General features: G+C 49.0%; 2 protein-coding genes and 1 pseudogene across 3 annotated transcripts in view; 2 read left to right on the forward strand and 1 right to left on the reverse strand.

Annotated features, from left to right (window-relative positions):
- LOC308620761 (uncharacterized protein) overlaps nt 1-27,317 on the reverse strand; it is a gene marked incomplete at its 3' end in the record, with an annotated part of 448,069 nt that overhangs the window by 254,596 nt on the left and 166,156 nt on the right. The window lies entirely within an intron of this gene.
- LOC308620057 (centrosomal protein of 78 kDa-like) overlaps nt 1-27,317 on the forward strand; it is a 220,436-nt pseudogene that overhangs the window by 138,212 nt on the left and 54,907 nt on the right. The window lies entirely within an intron of this gene.
- Nucleotides 40-3,722, forward strand: LOC308620060 (BCL-6 corepressor-like; the record flags this gene model as incomplete). The annotated part of the gene is made up of 3 exons (XM_081239399.1): nt 40-414; nt 1,779-2,345; nt 3,528-3,722. Exons 2-3 carry the CDS (start codon nt 1,866-1,868, stop codon nt 3,720-3,722), a joined length of 675 nt encoding a protein of 224 aa, XP_081095525.1. The 5' UTR covers nt 40-414; nt 1,779-1,865.

Genomic DNA, 27,317 nt, shown 5'->3' on the forward strand with positions numbered 1-27,317 from the left:
CTGCCATGAGGGAAGGGTCTGTCTTCACAGTAAGCTTATAAAGGAGAGAAGCTGTGCTCCTTGGGTCCTTAGAAGGGATGCGAATGTGTAGAAAGGGGTTTAGAGTAGGAATTAAAAGGTTTCTAGGAGAAGGGAGTAGGGTCTGCAGCTCCTGGATAGGGGAGGGGATGAGAGCTTGCACTGGGGCTCCGTAGGAGGAGCTGGGAGTGGGCTGCAGGGATGACAGTGCAACGTGAGCGCCTCACTTTTGACCTTTGTGTGTGTGTGTGTGTGTTTCTCGGGTAGGATCCACTGGATCTGCTCCTTGGGATGAGAAAGATAATGGTGTGGATGAAGAAGATGAGGAAGGTGAGCTGGACCAGTCACAGCACCACGTTCCCATCCAGGACACCTTCCCCTTCCTGAACATCAATGGTGAGTGGGGTGGGGGGTGGGACCGAGGCATGGAGAGGATGTAAGGGGCTTTGATTTTGCAACCGTTGACACCATATCCACCATTGCACTGGGAGCAGCGACCAGGCCCTGGGGCCAGGCTGCCAGTCTGTTAGCAAGTAGGAGTCATAGGCAAAGGCACTCCGTAGGCATAGTTATCCCAGTGGGGTGGCTTCTAGGCAGAGAGAGCATCTTCTGAATCTTACGTGATAATTCAGAGAAATTAAAAAATTAAACTCGTTCTCCATCCCGCATACAAATACACAAGCTGTTACAAATTTTGCTGATTTCCTTCAGGCCAAGTGCAGGGAGCATTTTCGTGAATTGTAGGCAAACTCTTCTGCTATTTCCCTCGGTACAAATTTTCTGTCACTGCCTTAACAGCCTCTGCTAAGGCCGTATCATGGGAAACTTGTGGCTCTACAGCTCTTAATACTAGGCTCTGATACAATTTCTCTACTAGAGACTTTTATCTTTTTTAAATTTATTTATTTATTTATTTATTTATTGTGGTACGCGGGCCTCTCACTGTTGTGGCCTCTCCCATTGCGGAGCACAGGCTCCGGACGCGCAGGCTCGGCGGCCGTGGCTCACGGGCCCAGCCGCTCCGCGGCATGTGGGATCTTCCCGGACCGGGGCACGAACCCGTGTCCCCTGCATCGGCAGGCGGACTCTCAACCACTGTGCCACCAGGGAAGCCCTATCTTTTTTTAAAATTGACTTTTTGAATTCAGCTTCCCAGGAAAGATGCGTTTAGAGGTTGGAGGGTCCCTGTGAGACAGAGCAGGTACTGCACCTCCCATTGCACGTTCTGAGGACGCTCAACCACAAGGTGAACTGCTCTTCCACAGCATCTTCCCTTGAACTTTTCACTGACATGCTCCTAGTCATATGACTTGCATTCAGTTGAGTAGCTTTTCACTACTTTTCTAAGTTCCATCTGGCTGCTAGGGTCAAAGGAGATACTTTTGCCACCTAGAAAATTTAGTATATGAAGAGGATTCCTGTAGGATTTTGCAGTCCCCTTCCCTAGGTGATGCCCCTTCTTTTGAGAATCAGGAAATGACTCTTATTTGTCTACTTGCCCTCCTTCACTTACCCTGTCATTTATAACCTTGCAACCAAGTGATGAGTAAAGACAACGATCATAGAGCTCTCTCAGGTTAATACTGCCACAGCTACATTCCCACTTGGTGCAATTTTAAGATTTGGACGTTTGGAAATGTGAGATCCTTTCCCAAATCTTTGGCTCACTCATTCTGTTATTCTCACCCCTTAAAAGGATGCAACCCATTTCCAGGATCATGATTTCCCTTTTTTTTTTTTTTTTCCATGTTTTTTTAAAGCTAATATTGTGTGTCCTTATGTTATGGGCCACCTTGGATCCTTTATGGAAACATGTGAACATATATTAAAAAATAAAAAAGTAAAATATGGCCCTACAGCCACACCGGGATTTCATTGCCCTGAGAGAGGAGTTGGGGTGCATCAGTGACTTCCACGAAGCCTATACTTTCAAACAGGCTCCGGGCCAGCCAGTTTCCGGCTTAAGCAAGGAGAATGTTCCAGCGGTAACCAACAAGGAGAACCTGGTGACGCCGGTCTCGACTGCATTCCTGGAGCCGACCCTGGGGAGCGACGGCTCTGCGGTCACGTTCGGGAAAACCCAAGAGGATCCCAAACCATTTTGCGTGGGCAGTGCCCCACCGAGTGTGGACGTCACCCCCACCTACACCAAAGACGGAGCTGACGAGGCAGGATCAACCGATGGCAAAGTTCTGAAACCGAAGCCATCTAAGCTGGCAAAGAGAATCGCAAACTCCGCTGGTTACGTGGGTGACCGGTTCAAGTGTGTCGCTACCGGACTGTACGCAGACTCCCGTCAGCTCAGTCGGGAGGAGCGGGCATTGCAGGTGAGCCCCCACCACCCGAATTTCAGGAGCCTGACCAGTTGTCAGGTTTTTTTAATGTGTGAAGAGGAGGGGGCCGGGGGTATGATAGGGCAGGACACTGGGCTGATTTGGTTAATGAAGCTTAGGGTAATTGAAATGTTTGAAATGTGTCCAGTAAGGGGACGTAAGTGGATACTTTAAGTTATTCTGTAGATTTTAAGCGAACTCCACTCGAATGCTGATAACGGAAGTTTTAATTATTGCGAAGGATGTCTAAAGGACTGCATGACATTTACCTATCAATCGCTTTGATTTCTCTGCCGTTACTGTACGTTAACAAATATACCTAAAAGCGCTGCTTAGAATGCCTTACGTGATACTTGGTGGAGGTGTGTAGCGGCCGCATGTCTGTGAGATTCGTGCAATTTTTTTTCCACCCAAAAAACAAACAAACAAACAAAACAAAAACACAAACCTTGCTTAATGGGATAGAGTATGTATTTAACTTGCTAGTGAATGATAGATGTTGTATAGGAATTTCCTTAAGATATTTTACTTTTAATTAAAACACAAATAAAGCCAAATTGTTTTGCAATGTTAAGAAAAAAATTGGTTTATGCTTATAAAAATGGCTGAAGTTATCTAAATGATCCATTGAGTGCCCATTTTAATTACATAGATGGAAGGATTACAAGAGGACAGTATTTTATGTCTACCCGCTGCTTACTGTGAGGTCAATTCTTCAAATTTTTATTACTAGAATCTTCCATAAACCTTTTGAGTTAAATTTCATTTCCAAATATACAAAGGGAAGTTTGTGGGCCATGGTCGTCTTTATTCACTGTGCATTTGTTTTCTTTTCTGTTGTGTTTTTGTTTCGCTTTCTTTGCGTTGTGTTTTTGTTTTGTTTTATTTACCTTCGAAAGAGAATGTCTGTCTGTATGCCACAGTGTATGTATGGCTATATATACACACCACATATATCTCTACATACGTATAGCTTTACGAATAAAGAGTGTGTGACTAGTTACACATAGACACTCTTACGTTTTATCGTTCAATTTTAAAATATCTCAGTTGTATCATAAATTGTGGTTGGTTTTGGGCAAACTTTTCTTTGAAGATACTTTCCTTTAAGGTAAGGGCAGTGAAATAGCTTTGGTGGTAAGGTGTGTCTTTTTTCCATCTCCGTTCTCTTTGTAGCGTGCAGTGATGCGCTTCTCAGAGTTGGAGATGAAAGAGCGAGAAGGTGGCCACCCCACGACCAAAGACTCCGAGGTGCGCAAATTCAGCCCCGCTGACTGGGAAAGGCTGAAAGGAAGTCAGGACAAAAAGCCAAAGTCGGTCACCCCGGAGGAGGCCATTGCCGACCAGAACGACAATGAGAGATGTAAGTGAACCCAGGCGGCTCGCGTGTGGTACCACGTCGGTGGGAACGGGGCGGTTCCGCTCCCAGTGCCGAGGGAGGTGAGAGGAAGCAGTACGCTTCCGACGGCCCAGCGTCTGGGTGCTGGCTGTTCGGAGAACGGGCTGCTCTGGCCACCCTTCCCAGCTGTGGATTGCAAGGCTGGCTGTCCTTTTGAGCGTTGCGGCATCCAGGAGTGAAGCACCTATGAAATGCTGTTCCCTGGCACGCGTCTCCTTTTTCCGGAGCAATGCTAGTCCTGTAGTTAGTCATAGTCTGATACAGTAGAGCAGAGGAATGGCAGTGCAGGACCTCCGGCGTAGCAGGTATGTGTTCTGTTGTGTAGCAGGTACGGACACGGGTTTTTGGTAGCAGTGGGATGACACTTGCAGCCAGAGCCAGACCCTCCAGAGTGACAGTCTCCTGTGGGAGGGAGTGGAGAGTACTCGGACTCTCCCTCCAGAGGCAGAGGTTTCGTTCACGTGCGATGAGGGCTGATGAAGGCCCCAGAGAGATGAGCATCATTGTGTTCTGTGGAGGCTCATTTGCAGTCATGAGGAGCTGACACCACGCTCCCAGGCCGTGGGATCAGCGAGGCCGTTCTTCCCACCAGACGGCTGTGTTCTGTTCTGGAGGCCGAACTGGAGAGAAAGCTCGTGTTGGCCTCGAGTCACACTCTGCGGTCCCCTCGGCTGCTCCCCCACTGGGGTTGACTTCGGGCTTTGCCCTCGAGACTTCCTGGGCTAATGAGATGCGTTGGCAGCAAGTGGAGGTCTTTCTCCCGCTTTCTTCAGTGTGCGTGCTTGTGGCCTGTGGCCTGCAGCCTGCTCCGGACCCCAGAAACCTCACCGGTGATGGTGAGTGAGGGCACCTAGGTGAACGTCGAGGACAGGGTGGGCGTGCAATCCTCCTGAGACGGGACAGTCGGGGGTGGTGGGCACGTTTGGGAGGCCCAGGCCCTTGGACCCAGTCGTAGGGTCGGCGTTGGCCCGCACGCTTAGGTCGTGGGTGCCTGATGCAGTTCGGGAAAATTGTGGTCAGCAGCAGAGTGTGCTTCTCTCTGCTGCTTGGAGCACTGCCCTCCCCCAGCTCATCTTTGGGGTCAGACAAAGGCCTGTGGCCAGGGTTCTGGGTAAGCCACACCGGGACCGGTGTGTCCCACGTGGCTCCCGTAGAAGGGGATTTCTGGGGCTAGTCAGTGGCGGCCTTACCCGAGGGATGGGGCTCTTGATGTGCCTGGAGTAGACGATACCGAGCTCCTCCCCCTCGGGATTGGAATGAAAAACGGAGGGTCCAGGCCACCCTGGAGTGAAGCAGCAAGAAGGCCTCCCTCCTTGCCTGTGCTCACAGCTGACACGCAGCCCTTACCCTCCTGAGTGGCCTCATAACTCAGCTCCTAGGGAAGTTTCTCAGAGAGATGTGGTAAAAGTGGGCACGGCCAAGTTCACGGGGATGCACTTTTCTGAGGAGGGAATCTGCCTGTTGCGGGTGGATGGTGAGGGAGGCTGGAGGAAGGGAGCGGGCAGTTAACCGGCCTCGAGTCTTCTCGCCCTTTTCTCCAGCAACGTGGCCAAACCCAGGGTGGCCGCTGCCCTTCATGTCTCAGTGGCCTCACCCACCCTTCTTCCCAGAGACGTTAGTGTGCGTCCTTCCCAGTCTTTCCTGCTGAGCGTAGAGACGAGAACTCGGTGTGGCTGATGGGGAGCAGGGCCTGAGCCCCAGATGATTCCGAAAGCCCCCTCCCCCCACCGCCTGCCTCCAATCTCAGACCGACCGACGGGTCTCTTCCTGGAGCACCCGGGACGTGGCCCAGTGAGCCATGAATGGCCACCATGGGAGGGCAGGAGAAGGGTTGGGGAAGGTGAGGGGCTCCGTTTGAAAGGTTGGGGCAATGGAGGTGGGTTCCCCACCCACCCTCTGTCTTGTAGAGACGTGGGGTTTGTAAATAGCTGGTCAGGAAAGGTCACCTGAAGGGGCCACTGTTCTTACTGCAGCCTCCACGTCCAAGGCCCAGCAGGTGTTCATTCCATTCAGCTGGATATGAACGGGCCTTCTTGTTCTTGGGCCATCACGTCTTCAGCTGATATGGGCTCAGGTCCTTCTCATGGGTGTCGGTGTGGCCGAGAGCCGAGCTGTGAGCACATGGGAGCTGGGGCGGGGATTTGGGGCGGGCATGGGTCCCAGAGAGGGTCCAGGATGCCTTCAAGATGCCTTCCCCCTTCTGAGGCAGCCCCTACCCATGGAGGGCCCAGGAGCTTCTAAGGTGGTGGGTGCTGTTTGCACGGCCCTGGTTGTCCTGGCGCGGGTGCATCTTGTTGCTAGGGGTTGTTTAAAAAAAGGAATTAACTTGAAAACACAGTGGCCGAGATACTCATTTATTCTTTATGATCACATGGGTGGCTGAGTGAAATTTTTATTTTGGAAGTTCACCAAATGAGTTTGGAGGTTCCTCAGACTTGGAAGTTCATCACTAGGAACCCTCAGTGGCATTTGAAGATGGGGCGGGGCAAGGAGGCATTGGTCCCTTCCTTCTCAAACTTGGATTAACCATCTCCCTTGCGAACCACTTGGCTGGGACAGGCCTAGGTCCTGCTCAGTGGCAGTGCCTGGCCAGGAGCTGGAGGAAGGCTCAGTCAAGGGGCTTCATGAAACTTCTTTGCTCAGGGAACTTCTCTTCCAGCTGAGCACCTGCACGTTTGTAAACTACTTTGGAACAGAGATCCCCTGCACTCCTTCTGTAGCGGGTGTAACTTTGAACAAGGTTAGCCCTGACTGGAGGTGCTATTACAGTTAAGCTACAGAGAAGGGGATTTTAATCCTGGGGAGCCTTGCAGCGACTCAGAACCCTCTCACCTTGTTTAGGCCTCACTGGGCATGGCTCAACAGTGGTGAGGGTGCTTTGTTGCCACAGTGACTTGTAAATGTTGCTGTGGTGATGCTTCTGTGAGGTGATGCTATGGTACAACCATAATGAATTTGGGATATATGTGCTGTGAGTCATAAGACCATGCTGCAGGGACCACGTTCACATCTTGCTTAGACTGGGTGACCAAGGGCACATGGCTTCCCACTTTTAGAAGGGCCAAAAGTAGCAATGATGGCAAAGCCTGATGGTTAGGATCCCCGTGCATCTATTTATCTCCCCATCTCTTTTGCCCTCAAGGGTCATCCTCGTGTGTGTCGTGGTTAGAACAGTCTTTGAGAAGCTCCAAGTGACACGGAGCCTCTACCCCATAGCTGGTGGCCATGGGCATCTTGGGCAGTCGGGGTGGGTGTCCTTCAGGGTTATTACTGGCCTGGGTAAGGTCACACTAATGTAAGGTCTTGGGGGGCCTTAGCTGAGGGGAATTGAGATCTTTGCCCTAAAAGGCTCTGGGGTTGGGGGAAGGGTGGATGGACCTAGTTTGGAAAAAGAAACTTTCAACTTGGACATGGGGGTTCTTAAGGTAGCCCTTCCATCCCTCCATGGATCCCCTCCCACGGAGCTTTTAGGGAAGGCTGATTGGACCAGAGAAGTCCAATGGTGTAACCAGCAGGGCTCACCTCTTAAAATTTCCTACATTTCAGGCCTGAGATTCAGGCTGGTCTGAAAGTCTTGGCATCTTTTGGTTAAAGGGATTTTTCCAGCCTTTCTCTGTGCTGAGCCCGGCCCGTGATTATGAAGCCCACCCTGGAGGGAGGCTAGCAGTAACATTCCCACTTTTTTTTTTTTTTTGCGGTATGCGGGCCTCTCACTGTTGTGGCCTCTCCCGTTGCGGAGCACAGGCTCCGGACGCGCAGGCCCAGCGGCCATGGCTCACGGGCCCAGCCGCTCCGCGGCATGTGGGATCTTCCCAGACCGGGGCACGAACCCGTGTCCCCTGCATCGGCAGGCGGACTCTCAACCACTGCGCCACCAAGGAAACCCAACATTCGCACTTTACAAGTGAAGGGGGCCGAGTTGTAAAGCGGCGCCATTCCTGCCCGAGTGTTTAAGAGGGTCACAGAGCAGCCCGAGTGAGAGTTGCAGCACGCCGTCTTCACCGGGCCTGCGGTAGCCTGGGCTGCATCACCCGTAAGCACAGGCCAGGAGTTTGGGGTTTCTCCTGCTGCCATGGCAGGAGACCCTCGCGGTTGGGGTGATTCCACCATTCCGGCAAGACTAGATGGGGATCTCTCCCACCTTGGGATACCCTTGAAGAAAAGCTAAGTGTGTTCCACCCTTGAGAACACAGGTCAGGCTAGCCCAGGCCAGGGTGAGGTTCATCCCCACAACTGGCTGCCATTAAATGCTGGGAATGCCCCCCAAGAGAGGCTGATCAGGGGACCAGCCGGCTGGGCCGAAGTGGGAGTGATACTTGAAGTGGTCTAGGGAGAGGAGGAGGAATGCGAGCAGCATGTGAGGGGTGTGTCCATGATTTCCTCTAGAAAAACGGGCTGTGGGAGCTTAGCTCAGGTGTTAACGAAATACCAAACTCATACACCCACCCCCACCCCCGGCCGGTGATGGACACAGGGTCATCTTCGGGGAACTCTTTAACAGCACAGTGATCATTATGGAATTATTTGTGTGTTAGAAACAATGTGACTAGCAAAGCAGTTGAACTGTTTCTTTGGCTAGAGCAAAAGTGAGGAGTGATGTTAGGCTGGGGTGATTGGAGGAAAAGCCCTAAGTGGATGCTAGATTGAGCAGAGGGGGCAGGAGCAACACAGGCGGAGCTGAGGTGTGAGTACTTCAGCCCTGCCCGCCGCACCCCCCCACCCCACACCCACGAAGGGGGTTGGAGTCTTGTCTTTGAAATGTCCTTAGATGCTTGTTGCCTGGGAAGGAAGGCGTGGAGACGTGCCAGGTGGGTGACTGGTGTCACTGTGGGCCTTCTTCCTAGACAGGAAATAGGAGCAGCCCCTCGATGGCAGTGAAATGCTTTCCCCCCACGGGTGTGGAAAGAGGACAGACGGACTTGTAGCAATCTGGTTGAGTTCTTTGAAATTGCCCTTGACCCTTGTGTGTGCACCAGGAAGCCTTTCCTTTCCCTTTGCCAGGCTCCTCTTGCCTTGGTCTCCCCAGCTTCCCAGCCTCCCACCATTCTTTCCCTACCCTTTTTCTTCACCCTCGCCCCTGCTGACCCAAGTGAACATTGGTGCTATGTCTGTGTAGATGGCAGTTGGGGGCTATTTGGTCTCTTGATGACATCAGCCTTTTTTGTTGACTAGCAGCTGTTTCCATAGTCATTTGTAGCTCTGCCCTGATTGGTTGGATCTTACTGTGAGGTCACTCACCCCCCGTTGTAGCTCTGCCCTGATTGGTTGGATCTTACTGTGAGGTCACTCACCCCCCCTTTAAAAGTAAGCCACCTTGGAGAGTTAAGCAGTTAGGGAGTGATCTCACATGCCTATAGACGGATGGTGTAGATGCCTCACCTTGACCCTTGAAGGATGGATTGTGAGTGGGCTACGCGCCTCATTTTCTGCTTTCTTTGCTGGTTGTGTTCAGCTGTCCTTCCTTTGGGACGTCTTTCTGAGGGTTTTGTGCTTCTGGCGTGTGAGGCCCCTGGTCTCCAAAGGGGGGTGGTCTGTTGGTAGCAGATTGCCTTGGGCGTGGGGGTCCTGCCTGCTCCTGGTGACCTTTGTTCCCTCCTTTCCGGGTTGTCTCCCCTCCCCTAGGGGAGTGTTATGATGGAAGCAAACCTGACCGCTTTGAAGCCCCAGAAGACAGTGATCTTCCTGAGGATATGGACACGGAGCCCCCCAGAGAGTCCCCCGCCGACCAGGCGGCCCCGGACGCGTCACGCAGCCCCACCCTCCGGCTGAACAGAAAGCGCAAGGTGTCTGGCAATAGGAACCACACTGAGACCACTGTGCTCCCGGAGGACTCTCTGCTGAAAGCCAAGCGGAGACGGGTCTCCAAAGGTGAGCTCGGTTTGGCTTCGGGCCCGCAGGGCACCCTACGGAAGTCCTGGAGCGGAGCAGTGGAAAGTTCCAGTCCCACCCTGGATCCCTGGGGGGAGCCACTCACACCTCCCCACCCCCCACCCCCCCAAAGCCAGGTGGCGGGGCTGGAGCCCAAAGGTGGCCAAAGGCAAATAGACCCCCTCCCGAGACTTGGTGACAAGTTCCAGCCAACACAGTGACCACACCCCTCCCCTCCCCCACCCCTGTTAGTGATGTGTAAGACAGTTTGTTCCCCGCACCACCACCCCCGCCCCGGGGGGCTTCTTCATTAATTTGTAGTTATTTCTCCATTAGCTGACTGGCCTGAGAGGGAAATGACAAACAGTTCCTCTAACCACTTAGAAGAGCCACATTATAGTGAGCTGACCAACCTGAGGTGTGCATTGAATTAACAGGGCTCCATCCCAGAAAGCAGCGCCGCTTGCTGCACCTTAGAGAACGGCGGGAGCAGAGAGCAAACCTGGCCGGCAGGGCAGGAAGGAAGTGATCCAGGCGGTTCAGCCTGCGGTCACCCCCCAGGGCAATAGCATCTCCGAAGAGAAACCTGGCAGGAAAAGGGCAGAGGCCAAAAGCAACAGCAGCTGGTTGGAGGAGTCCCTTAAATGCAGTGACAATGAACAAGGATACGCACGGGGCGGGGGGCGCTCCTGGAGGGTGGATCACCCGCCCTCTGTGGGAAACGGCCCTGGAGGGGACCTGAGCGCCATCCAAGTTGACAAGAGTAGCGTGTGGCGAGCGGGGAGTTTTCTTCCTGAGGTCCTTTCAGCCTGCACACTTCCTTATGGAATGGACAGTGAGGCGGGAGCTCGACTTCCTGGGCTGCTCCTCATCACCCAGCCCGCGGCTGGGCAGGAAGGGAAGTCTTGGGTGACCCCGGGCGCTTGTCAGTGCCCTCATTCCAGCCTCAGGCTGTCCCCAGTCGCCCTGTCCCGAGCACCCAGGCCCCCCACGGGTGGGGACGGGAGCGCACGAAGGGCTGGCTTCTGCCCTCTCTTGCGGCCCTTTGAAGCGACTTGCCATTTGGCGTTTCGTGGGTTAGCCTATTTGCCGGTTGAATGTGGGATGATTAACATATTAGCGCTTTGAAAACATAATTGGTATATCTTTAAAAACTGAAGCTGCTCCAACGATCAGTGCTAACAATGGGCTTTTCTTTCCTCACCGGCTACAACTGTGTAACGCCCGCTGCTTCTCCCCCTGACAGATGTGCTGTGCATGGACGAAGAAATGGATTGGCAGCCTTCGCCCCTGCCGCAGAAATACACCGACAACAGCGAGAAACCATCCGGGAAGCGACCGTGCAAAACCAAGCATTTGATCCCTCAGGAGCCCAGGCGGGGCTTGCCGCTGCCAGGGGACTCCTAGGTGGACAATGCGGATGGCAAGGTACCTCTTGCCCCTGGCTCTCCCCCGCCCCCCGGGCCCATGCAGGCACATCCCGCCTGCCTGCTTCTCTGCTTCTGGGGACAAAGCTTTCCTTTTCCTGAACCCCTCCCCCCAAAACGTCCCTGCCCCTTCCTAGGGGACGTGTCTCCTGGGTGGTGGTGAAGTTTCCAGCTAGTAAAAATGCAACCCCTTCCTCGCGCCCCGCCTCCCCCAGACTGAGAGGAGGAAAAGTGCTTTCCTCCACTCAGGTTTGTAACTCAGGGAGGAGGCGAACCAGGCGGGTGGAGGAAGGACAGCCTGAAATGTGTGCGCTGCCTGGTTTCGTGATAGGTGACCGTCCGGAGATTTTGAAAGCGGCCTGAGCCCAGTTCCGGCTATGATCTTTCGCCGGCCAAGCAGGACCAGAAGGCCTTGGACTGTTTGCAGCAATTGTTACCAGCTTCCCAGGCCTCGCAGCTGACATGGTCAAGCTCCCCTCCAGAGACCACCCCGTCCCGCCCGATGCCACCGGAAGCGCGGAGACTTATTGTCAATAAGAACGCGGGCGAGACCCTCCTACAGCAGTCCTCCCGGCTTGGCTACGAGGTGAGCATCCTTGTGGGTGCCCCGGATCAGGATCCACCGGCTGCTGCTCCTTGGGTGGGGGACACACTGGCTGGGGATGGGGGGCGGGTCTCAGAGCCCAGCCCCCTCCACGTGGCGGGCTGGGCTGGGTGTTCCAGCAGGGTGTTTGCGTTGGCTCCCGCTCACACTGCGGGCTCTTTGGTGGCTTGTTCAGTCGTGGTGTGAAAAGAAAGGCAGGCCTCTCTGATGTTCCGTTCCCGTTCAGGCAGGCAGGCTGCTTCGGCCAGTCTGGCTCACTTATCTCTGATATAAAATCTGACCTAACCCAGGGCTTGGCGACCAGGGGAATTTTAATGAGCCCTTTTGGATTCTGAATAGCAAGAAGGAGAGTAGGAGAGTAGTTATTAGCTCTACTAACTTGTGCTGTTTGGGGCAGAGTGATGCCCCTGTGGGGTAGCGGGTGGGAAGTGTCTGTGCAGAGTAGGGGTGGGAGTGGGGCAGACCTGAGCAGTCTCTTTCTGAGAGGGCACGGGAGCCGAGGGCTGATGGGCGGGGAGCAGGGCTTGAGCCTTGCACAAAACTCCCTGTCCACACTGCTGTATCCCAACCCAGCACGGCTGATGACAGTGATGGCCTCTATTGCTAGAGCAACATAGAAAGATAGCTGATATCTGCCTAAGCCCGTGTGATCTGTAGTAACTCCTTTCACCCTTTTAACATGTTCACTTGGGAGTAACGCGTACTAGCCCACTCTCGGATGAGGAAACTGAGCCTCAGAGGGGTTAGCTGATACCCGTACAGGTAGCAATCCAGCAGTGCTCCAGAGCCCACCACGCTCCTCAGCAAGACTGGCTCACACTGGAATTGCCCTTTTTACAGTTCAAAACCTCTGTGAGACAGATGACTCTCCATGCCCTGTGCAGTTCCCCCACCATACTTGTCAGTAGCAATTGTGATGTAATAGCCCACAGGGCAAAGGCATTTTTCTGTGCTGGCATCAGCCCTCTGGGAGTTGAATGGTGACAGTAAAACGCGGTTCAGCAGGCTGAGCGTGGAGGTGTGGATGAGCACTGGGGTGGCAGGACCCAGGCTGGCCCGGAGCCCTGGCGCCCACACCCTCAGCCAGCTCTGTGCCCCTGTCCCCCGTCTCCCGTCGTGTCCCCCCACCCCGGTCCATAGTGCCGTGAGCCCTTGGAAGTGTGCCTGCCTTGGCCTTAAGGCATGACTGTGGGTGGGAAGTTGGAAGCACTAGGGCTATGCTTAGTTTGGGGTGTTTTGTTGTTGTTGTTGTGGGTTGAATGTGCTGTTGTTTATATCTACACGTCTCTTGGAGACCTCTCCATTAGCTAGAGAGCACTTTCTGGTAGTTAGCGCAGTTACTTGCAGGTGAAGTCCAAGGAGCACCCAGTTGGTTTCCCAAGAGCTGAGAGCGGGCGCCTAGGAGGACAGAGCAGATGTTGCACATAGTGTGGAGCTAGACCCCCCGTGGTTGAGAAGATAGTCTCCTTGCTTCCAGCAAACGCTGGAGGTGGGGGGGAGACCCCTAACCCCAACTTTTGGGTTAGGGTTGAGAAAGTAGACTCCCGCTTCCAGCAAATGCTGGAGATGGGGGGGCGGGGTGCTGCTGCACCCGCCGTGGAGGGCGGGGCTCCGAGCCCCACCTGTGAACTTGGCATCATTTCCAGCAGCCTCCCTTTGGGACCAGAGAGGTCAAAAGACCCTCGTTGGTCCTCTAAGACAGTTTCCATTTTGGTTTGGTGGCTCTGAGGCCTGGACCAAGGGGCACTTGATCCATCCTTTTTTAGGCTACCTGGCCTTTGATTGCACAGGAAGCCTTGGGAATGTTTACGGTCGGATTTGTTTTTTTCTTCAAATGTAAATTTCAATATGTAGATTCCACACATCACCAGTGTTGATGCTGAACATTGTGACAAGTAGATGAACACTTTCAACTTTGAATCCAACTTTCTGGGATTTCTCTGGGCAGAATTTTAAATGTTGGGATGATGGCCCAGTTGGGAGATGTGGCAGCTTCAACCTTTTCAAATTGAAGGACAGTTTGCTTAAGCAGATAAGGGTGTGGTTTGGGAGGGTTTTCCTGAAGTTTTGTCTTCAGCATTCTTGGTTATTTTCTTCTGCTTAGCCAAAGATACCATGTGCAGTATAAAGGCTGTCTGAGCTTTATGTCATGATAATGTGGTTCTGGAAGTTTAGAAACACACTCTGGCTTCAGATCCGAGTTAAATAGATCACTTGCGTGGCCAAAGACCTCAAACCTTTCCCTCCTGGGAAAAAGGCTTCTATTTCTTAGGCTAAAACGCTAGTGTGCAACCACATGCTTGTGCCTTTAGCGGTGATGGTTAAATTTCCTATGAATTGAATAAGTCATGTTTTTTAAAAAGTTAATGAGGCATTTAATTAACTCACAACGTCGGGCTTATGGCCTTTATGGTTACATTTTGCGGGTAGTGGCATTCGGCTTATAGCCGCTGAACAGAGAGCTGTCCGACAAAAGCAGTTTGACTTTGCTCTGGAATGGCTGGGCTGCCCTTCAGACACTCCCGTTTATTTCTAGCGGAGAAAATAAACCAAGGAATGTGTTGCGTCGACAGACTCGCCCCGCCTCTTCACCTTTCAGTTAGAGAAAGTGCTGGTGGCGACGGTTGCCATCCATTTAGAGGCCATCACCCTCTTAGCTAGGAGAGTGTAGTTAGCCCACTTGACCCCCAACAGAGAAGGCCTGTGGGGTGCTCGTCACAGCTGGATTGCATCCCTCTAACTGGGGCCCTCTTGGGCCTTTTGAATCTTCCCAGCTGACCAGGTACCAAAGACCTGAGTTTTAGGTCTAGTACTTCATGTTAATTGAACTTGGGGTTTAATATCTCTGGGCCTCAGTTTCCAAGTGTTGAATGAGGATAGTACTACCTTCCTTTCCTGGTAGCTCCTGGGTTCCTGTGGGTGACAGAAGACGTCCTCATCTGGGGAATGAGAAGCACTGTGTAAACAGTGGGATCAACGTGGTTGAGTTAGGACAGCCCGTGGCAAAAAGTCTGACCTGGCCGTGGGGCTACTGCTGCCTTTGCTGCCATCTTCCAGGAGAAGAGAGTTGACTTACCCACCAGCTTGGACGGCCTTTCATTTCTAGGTACCCTTGAATCTGCCCTAGTAGTGATGAAGGTTTCCAGGTGAAGGCCATGATTGTCACAGCAAATAAACCCTGGGTTGAGTAAATTGATGTGTGCACAGCAGTTGGTGGCGTTCAGACCTGATCCCAGAGCCACGTGACAGGGCCTCTCCGTGGCTGGCGCACACAACTCATTAGCTTGCAGCCGTCCACTCAAGTCTGGCTAGTGAGGGCCTGCTAAAAGAGCAGCAGCTTCATGCGGTATCCTGGATACCAGGGCTCGGGGCAGGTGGCCTGGGAGCCCAGAGGATTGTGGGCTTTCTGGCAGGTTGGGATGTAAACGGAGAAATGCATTCATGGGCGTGCCTTTTCTCTTCCTCCTCTTGTTTTGGAAGGGAGCTGCTGCAGTGACCTGAAGTAACAGGGCACCAATGGCCAGGTTTACCAGCATGCCCCATTAGGTTCACGTGGTAAGCAAATGGAACATTCTAGTTCGCTCCCAAGTGAGTGGTCACCTTTGATTGGCGTGTCCTCCAAAGGGCATAAAAGGTTTTACAGAACCCATCTCGCACTTATGGGCGGCTAGAATGACCCCCGTTTTAGGTTTAACAGATGAGTTACCTGAGAGATGTCACAAGGAGGCCTGTTCTGACCCCATCTCATCCCCCCTTACCCAGCAGACCATGTGTTGGGCCACATGCACGTTCTGCCTACTCCCAGCTCTCAGAACCTGACGGCTCTCTGCTGGGCACGACTTACCCAGTATAAACAGTATAATGTGTTTTCTGGTGGCAAATGCTTTCGATGTGTCTGAAAACTTTCTTAAGGTAATAAAACATTGAATAAGTTCCTGCTCTGCTTACTGGGAGTGGTTCATATTAATATTTTAACAAGCCAAAGAAATAAGGTTAATAACAGTGATTCTAATGCACAGTGTTGACACAGAACATCTCCGGGGGCGGGGGTGAATGTTTTATTTGATTCTTGAAATGTGGAGGTTGCAGCCTGTGGTGTATCAGGTTCCTGTCATTAACTTGAGTAAATATGAGAATATTAGACTGATTCTGCCCCGAGAGGGTGGAGTGAGGCAAAATAGAGGGTGGGGTTATTGGAGGCATTTTGTGTAATTCCTCGAGGATGGAGGGAGAGAGCTTCTCTTTAACTCTACTTAACGTACAGACAAGAGCATCTGAGGCCCAGGTTCTGATTTGGGGTCTTAACAGGGGGCGCGAGGATGTAGCTGACCTGTGTGTCCCTGCTTCTCTAAGCTGGGGAATGTTCTCTGGCTGATTTAAGCTCTCTTTAAGTGTTGGTCATCCATACTTTTATCTAAACTTGTGTTATCGTCCACTGCCACTGACTGAACAGACCCATCAAGTGAGAATGGTCTGTGCTTGGCAATGTGTCATCTAAGATGTTAGCAGCTGTGACACTTCTGTACTGGTCACGTCGGCCCCTGGGCTGAGGGCTTTCATCGCTATCCGAATGCGTCCTCTCAGCAGCCCTGTGGAAGCTTGGAGAAGTTCAAGGGTAACTTGCCCATGGCCAGGCCACTGGTGCAGCAGAGCCTTAGACAACACTGTCTGCATCTCCAAGCCCTTCTCACACACTCTCACCCCCGACCAGGATGCCTGCCGCCTGCCCGCGCTATGGTAGGCTTTTGGCCCCAAGGATGTATGCCTTTGAAAGTGGGCACCGCCAGGCTATGGGGAGGTCACCCTTACAAGGTTCACTGTATGGTTGACTGATGGTATCTCCTCTCCTCTCCTCTCCTCTCCTCTCCCCGTAGGAAGTGGTCTTGTACTGCCTGGAGAACAAGATTTGTGATGTGAACCACCGCGACAACGCGGGTTACTGTGCCCTGCACGAGGCTTGTGCAAGAGGTTGGCTCAACATCGTACGACACCTCCTTGAATATGGCGCCGATGTCAACTGCAGTGCCCAGGATGGAACCGGGTCAGTGGCGGTCTTGCTCTTGGCCTGGCCCTGCTGGGGCATAGGCAGTGGTTCTCAGGGTGTGCGGGGAACCCCAGAAGGAAAGATGGAGAGTGAGTGCCATGTAAGCACACTGGTGGTGGAGTCCTCTAGAATGGAATCGGACAGATCTTTCTGGCAAATTTACATAGAACTTTAAAACTCTGTGACACTCTTATGGACAGAGGTCCCTGAAAATGTTGAGCCTGCATGAATAATCAGGGGTGTTCTCTTTTAAGACCCTGGACTCTTCACCAGCGTCTGTTGAATCTCACTCTTGAACATATATGTGAGTTGAAAGTTGCAGGAGTACAGACAGGTCCAGTGGCAACTGGCTTGATAGGACCTGCTGTGTCCACCCACATCCCCGGGCCTGGCCCCCACTCTGTCCTTGACCTCGGTTTATTGGCCAGAGGCCCAGGTCTGAGTCAGCCCAAGCATCTTCCTGGTTGTACCTGGGATGCCACCACGAGGCAGGGCACTGGGGCTTTCCTGACGGTCATAACATTAGCAAAACTGTAAGGTATTTGGTGGTTCGTGGTTTCCAAATCGCATCCTTTCTGGATGGGACTGCGGACAGTGTTCCTGACCCCAGCGGACACGGGCAGGAGGACTCTGTATCCTCCTGAGAACTCGCCCTGCCTGTCGACTGCTTCTGGGCGAGAGGGTTGATCACTCATCTCCAAGTTGGTTTCAGGAGAGGTTCCACTTTGCCCCCAGTTTCTTTGACAAACTGCACTTTTTGGGTTTTGTTTGTAATGGTATAACAATGGCTTGTCGTATCTGCTTCCGTGATGCTGGGATTCTTCCCCCCACCCCTCCGTACGTTACCTTCTTACAGTCTGTCACTATTTAAGTTCATTGGAAACGTTTTCATCTAGGCCTGAGTTCCTCCTTGGGCCATGCATTAAGAGAGATTTGCATTGAAGAATTAGGCCTGAGATGGTCCCTTCACCTGTCCCGTAAAGGGTTATGTGTTGAAATAACAGAGTAATTTGTCGCAGCGACCGTACACTCACCTCCTCGGTGAAATAGCGCGCCTACGAGGCTTGGCCGCACACGCTCGATTTTGCCCCGTGTCCTTAGAAGCAAGCGTCGCGTGCACGGGTGTAATCCCCCGCACCTCTCCTAGGCCTCTCCACGATGCTGTCAAGAATGATCATCTCGAAATTGTCCGCTTGCTCCTCTCCTACGGTGCTGATCCTACCCTGGCTACGTACTCAGGTAGAACCATCAAGAAAGTGAACCACAGCGAACTTCTGGAGAAGTTCTTAACAGGTACGGCAGAGGTCAAGACATGGTCTTGTTCAAGCATCTAGATGGTGACTTCACAGCCTTTCACCTGGGTTCCCCCTACCCCCACCCCCCCGTTTACTCTAAGTGACCCTTTACTGGGAAAAGCGGCCCAACGTTAGTCTGTCAAAGAAGAGATACATACTTTGAGTTTTGCGAGGTGGGGGGCTGGAAAACTCTTGGCTAGCCAGGCTAGCTTTTGTTTGGCAGGCTGGGGCGGTGAGGCGGGCAGTCCCTCAGGAAGGCGGGTGGACGCGTGGGGAGGTTTCAGTCAGATACCTGGAGGCGTGTGCAGTGGGACTTGTCAGGAGGTGACACCAGCCCCAGCGTGAGATGTTCCCGAACTCCAGCAGCATTTGCCTCTTACCAGCAGGCGTTATCTTGTTTCTCTCTCTCTCTCTCTCTCTCCCCCTCTCTCTCCACACTGTTGAAATAACCTGCAGGCTCCTGACGACGGTAACCCCGGTTGCTCTTCGGAGTTCTCTGGCAGCTGTGTGTGTGGTGAGCAGCCTTGTTCGTTTCAGTTGGGCTTGTGGGGGTGGGGGTGGGGGTGGGGGTGGTGCTGTGAGCAGGGCTTGCTTGGGAAAGAATTTTTCCAGGGTCCTTTTTGGAGAACAGCTGGAATCTTGCTCCAGCTTACTGACCTCTCTCTTGTTTGCCCCCCCGGTTAGAACCAGATGATGAAAGTGGTTACGATGTTTTAGCAAATCCCCCAGGACCGGAGGACCAGGATGACAGCAACGAGGCCTATGGTGACCTATTGGAATCTGAATTTTCCGAAGACCCCGTTTTGCCGTGTTATAACGTCCAGGTGTCCGTCGCTCAGGGGTGAGCGTGGCCAGCGTGTGGTCGAGAGCCAGCCCAGCTGCTCTGTGGGGTGGCAGGAGTTAGAAATCCCCTTCAGCAGATGAGGGTGGATGGGTTGGGGGGTGAGTGAATTCCTCACCAAGTGTCCACCGACCTCACATAATGCAGTGGAACTTTTCCAGAAAAGTTTGGGGGATGGGAGGGCTCCCCAGCCAACTGCCCTCATTGGAACACACCCCTAGAGCCCAAAGGACACGGGAGTCAGCGACTGCAATTGCACAGTTTCAGTCACTAAACTCTTGGGGAAGGGATCCTCCCCAAACGGCTACCATAGGGGCCTTCCAAGGCGCGTGAGGTCCACGGGACAATACTGATGTGTACCCTCTTCTCGTATAAGATTAGAGAAAGCCGTATGTGGCACCTGGGATCTTATGTGTCTTCAGATTTGCTTAGATCGAGTCTTGTCCCCACAGTCGGGCCACTGTGCCCCATGACCAACCCTTCGGAGTGAACACATCAGGAAACCTTGCTCTGCTGTGTGTTGACCCCGGTGCTTAAGGAGTAGCATCCTCCTTGGACTCTGAGGCTGGGACCGTGTCTGCCTTTGTGGTGACATTGTATTCGGGATAGAGATGATAAAGCGTGGCAGGGTATCAGGAAGGATTGTACCACCTCCCTTCTCGAAAAAGCCTCACTCCCGGCAGCATTGAGGGGCGGGTTGGAGGTGTGGGAAAGGCAAGGAAAGCCAGGTGACCTCGAGTGTTTCTCATGCTCTCTCCGTGAGGGCCGGAGGAGAGGAGAAGTCAAAGAGGTGTTTGCCATCTCCCTTGGGTTGGCATACAGACTGGTTTTCCCCAGTGACTAGAACGGGGTGCACTTACTTGGAGAGGGGTGACCTGAGTTGTGGCCAGAGCCAAGGCAGCACTGGGGTGGCCTGCAACGAGGCTGGTTCAGGGGCGCTGCTCCTGCTTTTGTCTAAGTTGGCTGATCTGCCCTAGGTGGTCTCTTAACACATGCACATGAGTCCAGAGTTCCCCCGCTAGAAGTAGATCTTCCGGGCTTCCCTGGTGGCACAGTGGTTAAGAATCCGCCTGCCATTTCAGGGGACACAGGTTCGAGCCCTGGTCCGGGAAGATCCCACATGCCACGGAGCAACTAAGCCCGTGCGCCATAGCTAATGAGCCTGCACTCTAGAGCCCGCGAGCCACAACTAGAGAAAGCCCGTGCACAGCAACAGGCCCAATGCAGCCAAAAATAAATAAATAAATAAAATTAAAAAAAAAAAAAGTAGTAGATCTTCTAAGGACAGTGAGAAGTGGGGTGGGGGTGGGGTAATCAAAGTGGAAGTAGCAGGCCCTTTCACCGCCAGGAGACGGGTAGTTTATAGTTGGGAGCGCCTCTTATTTTGCCGGAAACTCAAACCACTGTCCTTTCTCTGGTGTAGGCCTCGTAACTGGCTGTTGCTCTCAGACCTGCTCAAGAAACTGCAAATGTCCTCCTGCATATTCCGCTGCAATTTTCCAAATGTGGAAATTGTCACCATCGCGGAGGCCGAGTTCTACCGGCAAGTGTCAGCAAGTCTCTTATTCTCTTGCCCCAAAGACCTGGAGTCCTTTAATCCGGAAAGTAAGGAGCTCTTAGATGTGGTGGAGTTCACGAACGAGCTTCAGACTCTGCTGGGCTCATCCGTGGAGTGGATCCTCCCCAGAGACCTGGACTCAGACGACGCCTGGTGAGCTCGCCGGGGCCCGCCGTGTACAGTGTGTCATGGTGTTAATCCTTGTGCATATGTGTCCTAATACGACTATTTCTGTAAAGAAAGGACACGATGAGACACGACTCCAGTCGGAAGGACTTTGAAACATGTTTTTTTCTTTTTAAAATTTTAAGTCAGTTTTTATGAAGTTGTTAATAAAGTTTCTTTACTTTTCAATGTACACATGCTTCGGAATATGTTTGTTTTTACTCGGAACAATTGTTTCTTTTCTTTTTTAAGGAGAAAAAAAAAAGGCATAGGTGCTCCACACTTTGACTTAATTTCATACAAAGCTCCGACGACAGAGGCCATAACTGTTGAGAGTTGCTTTGGGGGCAAATTAAACCAGTAAAATTTTAAACTCTTCCTCCATATTAAAGGGATTGAATAAATTGGCCACTTTGGTGCACCTGTGTCCTGCGAATTGTCCAGTTGGAGATGGAGGTTTAGGAAGTGAGTTTCAGTCTTGTTTAAGTCTCTTCCCATCAGACTGGTCTCGTGATTTCCTACACACCATGTTACTTCCTGTCTACCTTTCCTTGGTGTTGTTCATGCCTGGATTGTCTCCTGTACCTGCTCAAACCTTGGTCCATTCTCATTTGTACCATGGAAGTTTGTCATGCTGGATACTGTCAGAACTAATTTTACTTAAGTTTGTGTTAAGGTGCAAAGCACACGTTTTGTATATTTTCTGTTTTTTGTGTTTGTCTATATTTTATGGTTTCGCTTCAAGAAATATTATGGGAAGGGAAATAGCAAGATGTAAAGAGCAAAAAAGTCATCATTCTCTTTCAATTGTTAGAACATCTATCTGCAATCATAATTATGATGCACTGTGGTATGTGTTAAAATAGTAAATACATGTAACGTCCCGTAGGAGCAGCAAACTCTGGTGTTGGTGAGGGTGTGTCATGGAAGTAATCACAAAGCAGGTGACTGTTGGTTGGGGTCCTGAAACATTAGTGTGCCTTCCCTGTGTCCAGTAGTGGTCTGGAGGGGTCAGGAAGCCTGCCTTTGAATTTGAGGGAACAGAGGGTTTGAGGTCCTCTCTCTTCTATTGCTCTAGTACACTGCATAGCAGCAGTATACTGGGTTTATAGTTGACGTTTAAATCGCTGATTGATCATTAAGATTGGGATGTATCTTTGGAAATGAAAATAGGAAGAATCGTATGCTTTTTTTTTTTTTCTTTTTTTTCCTATATCTGAAAAGGTATGTAGTACTTTGCTGAGTGGTTGGGAATAAAGTTTGCAGTATTCAGTGTATTCAGTTTTAGTATCTAAATAGAATTAAACTGTTGCTGTAAAGTGGAATAGCACTTTGTTATTGACAAGTTTTAGAATGCATCTGTTCGTCAATTACCTGTTTGGGAAGATTGTAGTTAATGATTTTGAGAATGTGGCTATAAACCTCCAACTGACTCAAGAAAAGCAAATAAGTCAAGATTGACAAATGTATAGGCTCTTCATCTTTTGTGTGTGGGGGGTTTTTTTTTTCCTTTTAGTTATTTGTCAAGGTATAAAGAATTCTATCACACTTAAGACAAGTTAAGTAAACGTCACGGGGTGTATTCTGACATGGCATGGAGCAGATCACATGGCCTAGATCTTAAAGGTGATTTTATGTTTAAACTTTCATGAAAACATATGTGATTGAAACACATTAATATATTGATACAGAGGGCAGTTAATTTTTGTCTTTGTGTGTGTGTGTGTGTGGTACTGTTGTGGCCTCTCCCGTTGCGGAGCACAGGCTCTGGACGCGCAGGCTCAGCGGCCATAGCTCACGGACCTAGCCGCTCCGTGGCATGTGGGATCTTCCCGGACCGGGGCACGAACCCATGTCCCCTGCATTGGCAGGCGGACTCTCAACCACTGCGCCACCAGGGAAGCCCTAATTTTTGCCTTTTGATACATGTGAGCACAGCTTTCATTTTGCTGAAAGAATATGACCAGTTTTCAGTTTGGGATTCTACCATTTAGGAAAGATAGTCCACTTAATTTTAGAAATAAGAGATTTAATATATAATACCTAATAATACTTTTATGTATTTTTTTACTGAAAACATTTATTGTAATACTGTGAAGAAACTATGCCATTCTAGTCTTCAAGACTTAAATGAATCAAGTGTTTATTAGCTGTTGTAGTTTTTAAACTAATAAAAGTCAGTACATCAGCAATATGTAAATACAGTTTTTGAAATAATGCCTTAACAACTTTACAGTGGTTATAATGACTGTATTTAGGCCTAAAGTTAGTTAATAATTTGACATGAAGGCTTTTTAATAGTTTGATGGTGCAGATCAGGGATAGGTAAACTCTGGCTGGTGGGCCAGATCCAGCCCGTCGCCTGGCTTTGTAAAGGAAGTTTTTCTGGAACATAGTCGCACCCATTGTTTACGTGGTAGTTATGGCTCCTTTCACCCTACACCAGTGGGGCCGAGTAGTTGCAACAGAAACTGTATAGCCCACAAATCTGGAAATGTTTAAATTTAGATTTTAAAAATTGAAAACTTCTTTGAGCCTATACAGGGCAAGTCCATTGACCCCTGAGGTAGAAAACAGGAACTTGGGTGCGGAAGCCAAATGGCCTAGGTTCAAATTCCCTTTCTCCCATTTCATAGCTAGTGACCATGGGCAAATCACTTAACCTCTATGCCTCATTATGAGGTTTAAATGCACTTATTTGTATAAATAGTGCCTGGCACATACTAAGCTCTGTGTAAGTGATTGCTGTTGTTTCTGCTTGGAGCTTTAATAAGTTATTGTTAATAGAAAAATGACACTAATGATTTTCCTTATAGAGTAACAAAGGCACTTTGAGTCTTTTACATTTTCAGGAATGTAATAAGACTTTTTTCATTGACAGTCAGTGTTCCCTGTTACCAAAATTTACTTTATGAATATAAAGAATTGAATATCTTCAAGACAGTACTTTTGCTTAAATGTCAAACCATTATTTTCCCAAGGCACATCAAACTGGCTCTGCATAGTCCAGGCCTCTAAAGCTTGTGTGCACACCCTAGGTAGCATGTGAGATACATTTTGTAAATATAGTTTTTTAAATAATGCTTGAGACTTCCCTGGCGGTCCAGCAGTTAACACTATGTGCTCCCAATGTAGGGGGCTTGGGTTCGATCCCTGCTCAAGGAACTAGATCCCACGTGCCTGCCATAACTAAGAGCCCACATGCCACAACTAAAATATCCGGCATGCTGCAACTAAAGACCCGGCACAGCCAAACAAACAAACAAGCAAATAAATAAATAAATCTTTATAAAAAAATAAGTAAAATAAAATAATGCCTTAGGAGTTAGGAAAAGAAAATATTAGAACATTTTTACCTTTGTATTATTTTTAAAAATCTGTGTAGTTTATCATGTACATAAATTATATGTATGGAACTTTGTGTATATAATTTGTTAATAAATAAGATGCATATTAAAAAGTTTTCTTATGATTTGCCCAGTCAGGTGTTTGGAGGCCATTGGAGGACAGGATGATGAAATATAGGGCCTCAGCAAAGATAGAATTTAGAACCAATTCCCTGACTTAGAAGATAAGGAAAATAATTCATAGACTGTAATTGAGTTGTCCAACTTTACATAAGTGTTCAGAAACAGGAAATGCAGTGGCTAGAATCTAATCACTGACCAAGCAGAATCTGGGTCACTCACTGGACTCGTAAAGCAGAAGTGACTGTTGAAGTTCTCAGGTTGATGCTCCTGGCATATATGCTTGATCTGTGTGTGTGTGTAAATCTCTGACATAAGAAGCCATACTCAGGCACACCCTGTTTCCTTATTCAAGCATCTTAATTTCATCCCATTAAATCTTTGAAGTATCAGACTACCAGAAGGCATGAAGAAACCTGGGCTGAGAGTCTTCATTCCAGGAGACGTGATCTTGACTGCATGGCTGGTTTGAGGCGCATCACTCTGAACTGCAACCCGCTCATTGGTGACCTGGGTGCAAGTGCTTTGGCAGAATCTCTTAGTGAGGATTTATGGCTTAGAGGGAAATTCTAAAATTGAAAATATTGAATTTTTAATATGCTTAGCTTTTGGCATGATACTATTGTGATAGGATGTTTTAAAGCCTCATTTTACTGATAGCTTTTATTTTGCTTTTCAACTTTCTCTAAGAGTTGCATATATCCTTTACAGAAAATACAGAGTTACAAGAGAACCTATAATTTTAATACCCAGATATAATCACTGTTCATTTTGGCGTATATACTTTCAGTCTTTTTTTCTTCTACAAATATATATGTACACTTAGGGATTCCAAAAATAGAATTGTAGTATACTTGCTATTTCACATTCCTGCTTTTTTCACTTAAAGATGTATCATGTAGTATTGCGTCGTATTGATGTCCCATAGTTTAATCAATTCTTTGCAATTCTATTTAGACAGTTTGCTTTTCCCTGTCAGAAACAATGTGAATACGTTGTATATACATCTCTGTGTCCATCGGGATTACTTCTGTAGAATAAGGTACTACAAGTGGAATGACTAAGTGTGACCTATTTTTAAGACATTTGATACACATGGCCAAATTACCACCCAGAAAGGCTATGCCAATTTGTAGTCCACCCCAACAGTAGATGGGAAGCCTGCCTCTCACAAACACTGGCCTGTAGCACTTGTAAAAAAATGTGAAACTACAAAAATGAGTACCTCTTCATTTTCTATGCAAGTGGGATTACTCCAAATTTTATAACTTTTTTCAATTAATTTAGTATGAGCATTTTAGCAAGTCAGTAAATTTGCATCTCCTACATCATTTTTTGTGATTGTTCAGTATTCCATTATATGAATATGCCACAGTGCACATAGCTTATCCATTCTTGTATATAAGCTTTGTCCAGTTTTTCAGTTACAAATAGTACTCTGATATATATCCTTACCTATATCTCTGACTATTTCTTTTGGTTAAATTCTTAGAAAGAGAGTTGTTGGATCCAAAGGGTATAGACATTATTTAAAGGCTTTTCTTACAGAATCTTGGCTTCATCTGATAGGAGAATAACCACATTTTGTTTTATTTTGTATTCATTTGATTGACTGGTGAGGTTTACTGGCTGTTTATATTAATTTGGCTATTTGGTTAATTATACCCTGTGTCCATTCTTCTGTAGTGAGAGTTTGTAAGGGTTGTATCATATCCTGTCAGATCCGTATGTCTGACTTGCTATTTCTATGTGTCATGGGGGTGTTGAAAGACTCCAGTTATTTTAATGTGATGGTCCACACAACACTTAAACAAAAGACTCATGATAGTTTCCTTTCATGTAATATTTTTTAATACCTGTGCTTTAGTGATGATCCCTTTGGTTTAAATGAGTAGGTTGTTCAGCCCCAGAACTACTAAAATTCATGATCAGTTTTTCTGGGTTTTGTCTGACCTTTTACTGCGAGGGTTCTTGACCATCCTACTTTCATGATAGGTTTTTAGTATGTATTCTCTATTCACACATTGTTGAAAGTTTTTATTATTTGTATCCTCTTAGATTTGTCTTTTTTTCCTCTAAAACTAACAGTTATTACATTTCTTCTATTTTGTTTTCCCCTTTGAACTAGTTTCAAGTGTGATTTGGAGCTGAAGATCATGATCAGAAGAATGCAGTGCATTTCTGAGCTCCACCAGGTTTTGCTTGTGAGGTTTACATGCCCCTGCCGCCCTTGCTAATTATGAACTGAGATTCATTTTGTGATGCTTTTTGCTCATAGGTTATATACAGTTATTCTTCAGTTCTGTAATTGTAAAATACGTTGTATGATTTATTGGTACTAAAGCCAGGGTTATCACTGCACATCCAAGAAGAGGTTTTTAAATTGGATTATGCATTATGTGTGTGCATATATGTTTCTGTTTTTTTCCATACCCAAAATTACAAACCTGCCATGACTTGTCTTGTGCAGGACTCTTCCACACGTGAGAAAATGAGAGTTGTCTATATGTTAAATCTGTAGAGTTAGCAAGTGACGTTTGTCTTTCATCGAAAGCACTTGACCTGCAGCAGTGCGGCCTCACCAGTGAAGGAGCAAAGGCTTTACTAAAGGCCCCTGAAACCAACAGAACTCTGCTCGTTCTGGATATAAGAAAAAATCTGCTTGTTGGTATGTGGTCACTTTTTTTAAATTGATGAACACATAGCAAAACAAAAAGAATTTGTTCAGGTATTGACAGTTTTTTAAAACTTAATGTGTTTAACTTTCCTCATCATATACAGTTGGCCCGTGAACAACGTGGGGTTAGGGGTGTCGACCCCTACACAGTTCAAGATCTGGGTATAAGTTTATAGTCAGTGGTTCCACATCTGTGGATTCAACCAACCTTGGATCATGTAGGACGATAGTACATATGTATTGAAAACTATGCGTGTGTCAGTGGACCCGCGAGGTTCAAACCCATGTTGTTCAAGCTTCAACTGTACTTTTCTAGTGTTGCACTTCCCTTATGTTTTTAGCAGCTACTGTACTAACTAAAGTGAATTATACTTGTCAATTTTTCTTATCTCTACTCTGAATAGAGGTGAACCTAGATACTAAGCCTGCTTCCACCAAGAGCATTCTTTCTTTCCTGTGCAGCCTCTGAATTCTTGCCAGGAGTACTTTATTCATTTGTCAGATTCACAAGTAATTTTGTAATCATCTTCTGTGTGCCAGATATGGGTTTAGGGACTAGGGATAAAGCAGTGAACCAGACAGACAAAAGTCTTGCCCTCATGGAACTTACATTCTAGTGAA

Source organism: Mesoplodon bidens (genome assembly GCF_964165515.1).
Source record: "Mesoplodon bidens genome assembly, chromosome: 7".
NCBI classification, from domain to species: Eukaryota; Metazoa; Chordata; class Mammalia; order Artiodactyla; family Ziphiidae; genus Mesoplodon; species Mesoplodon bidens.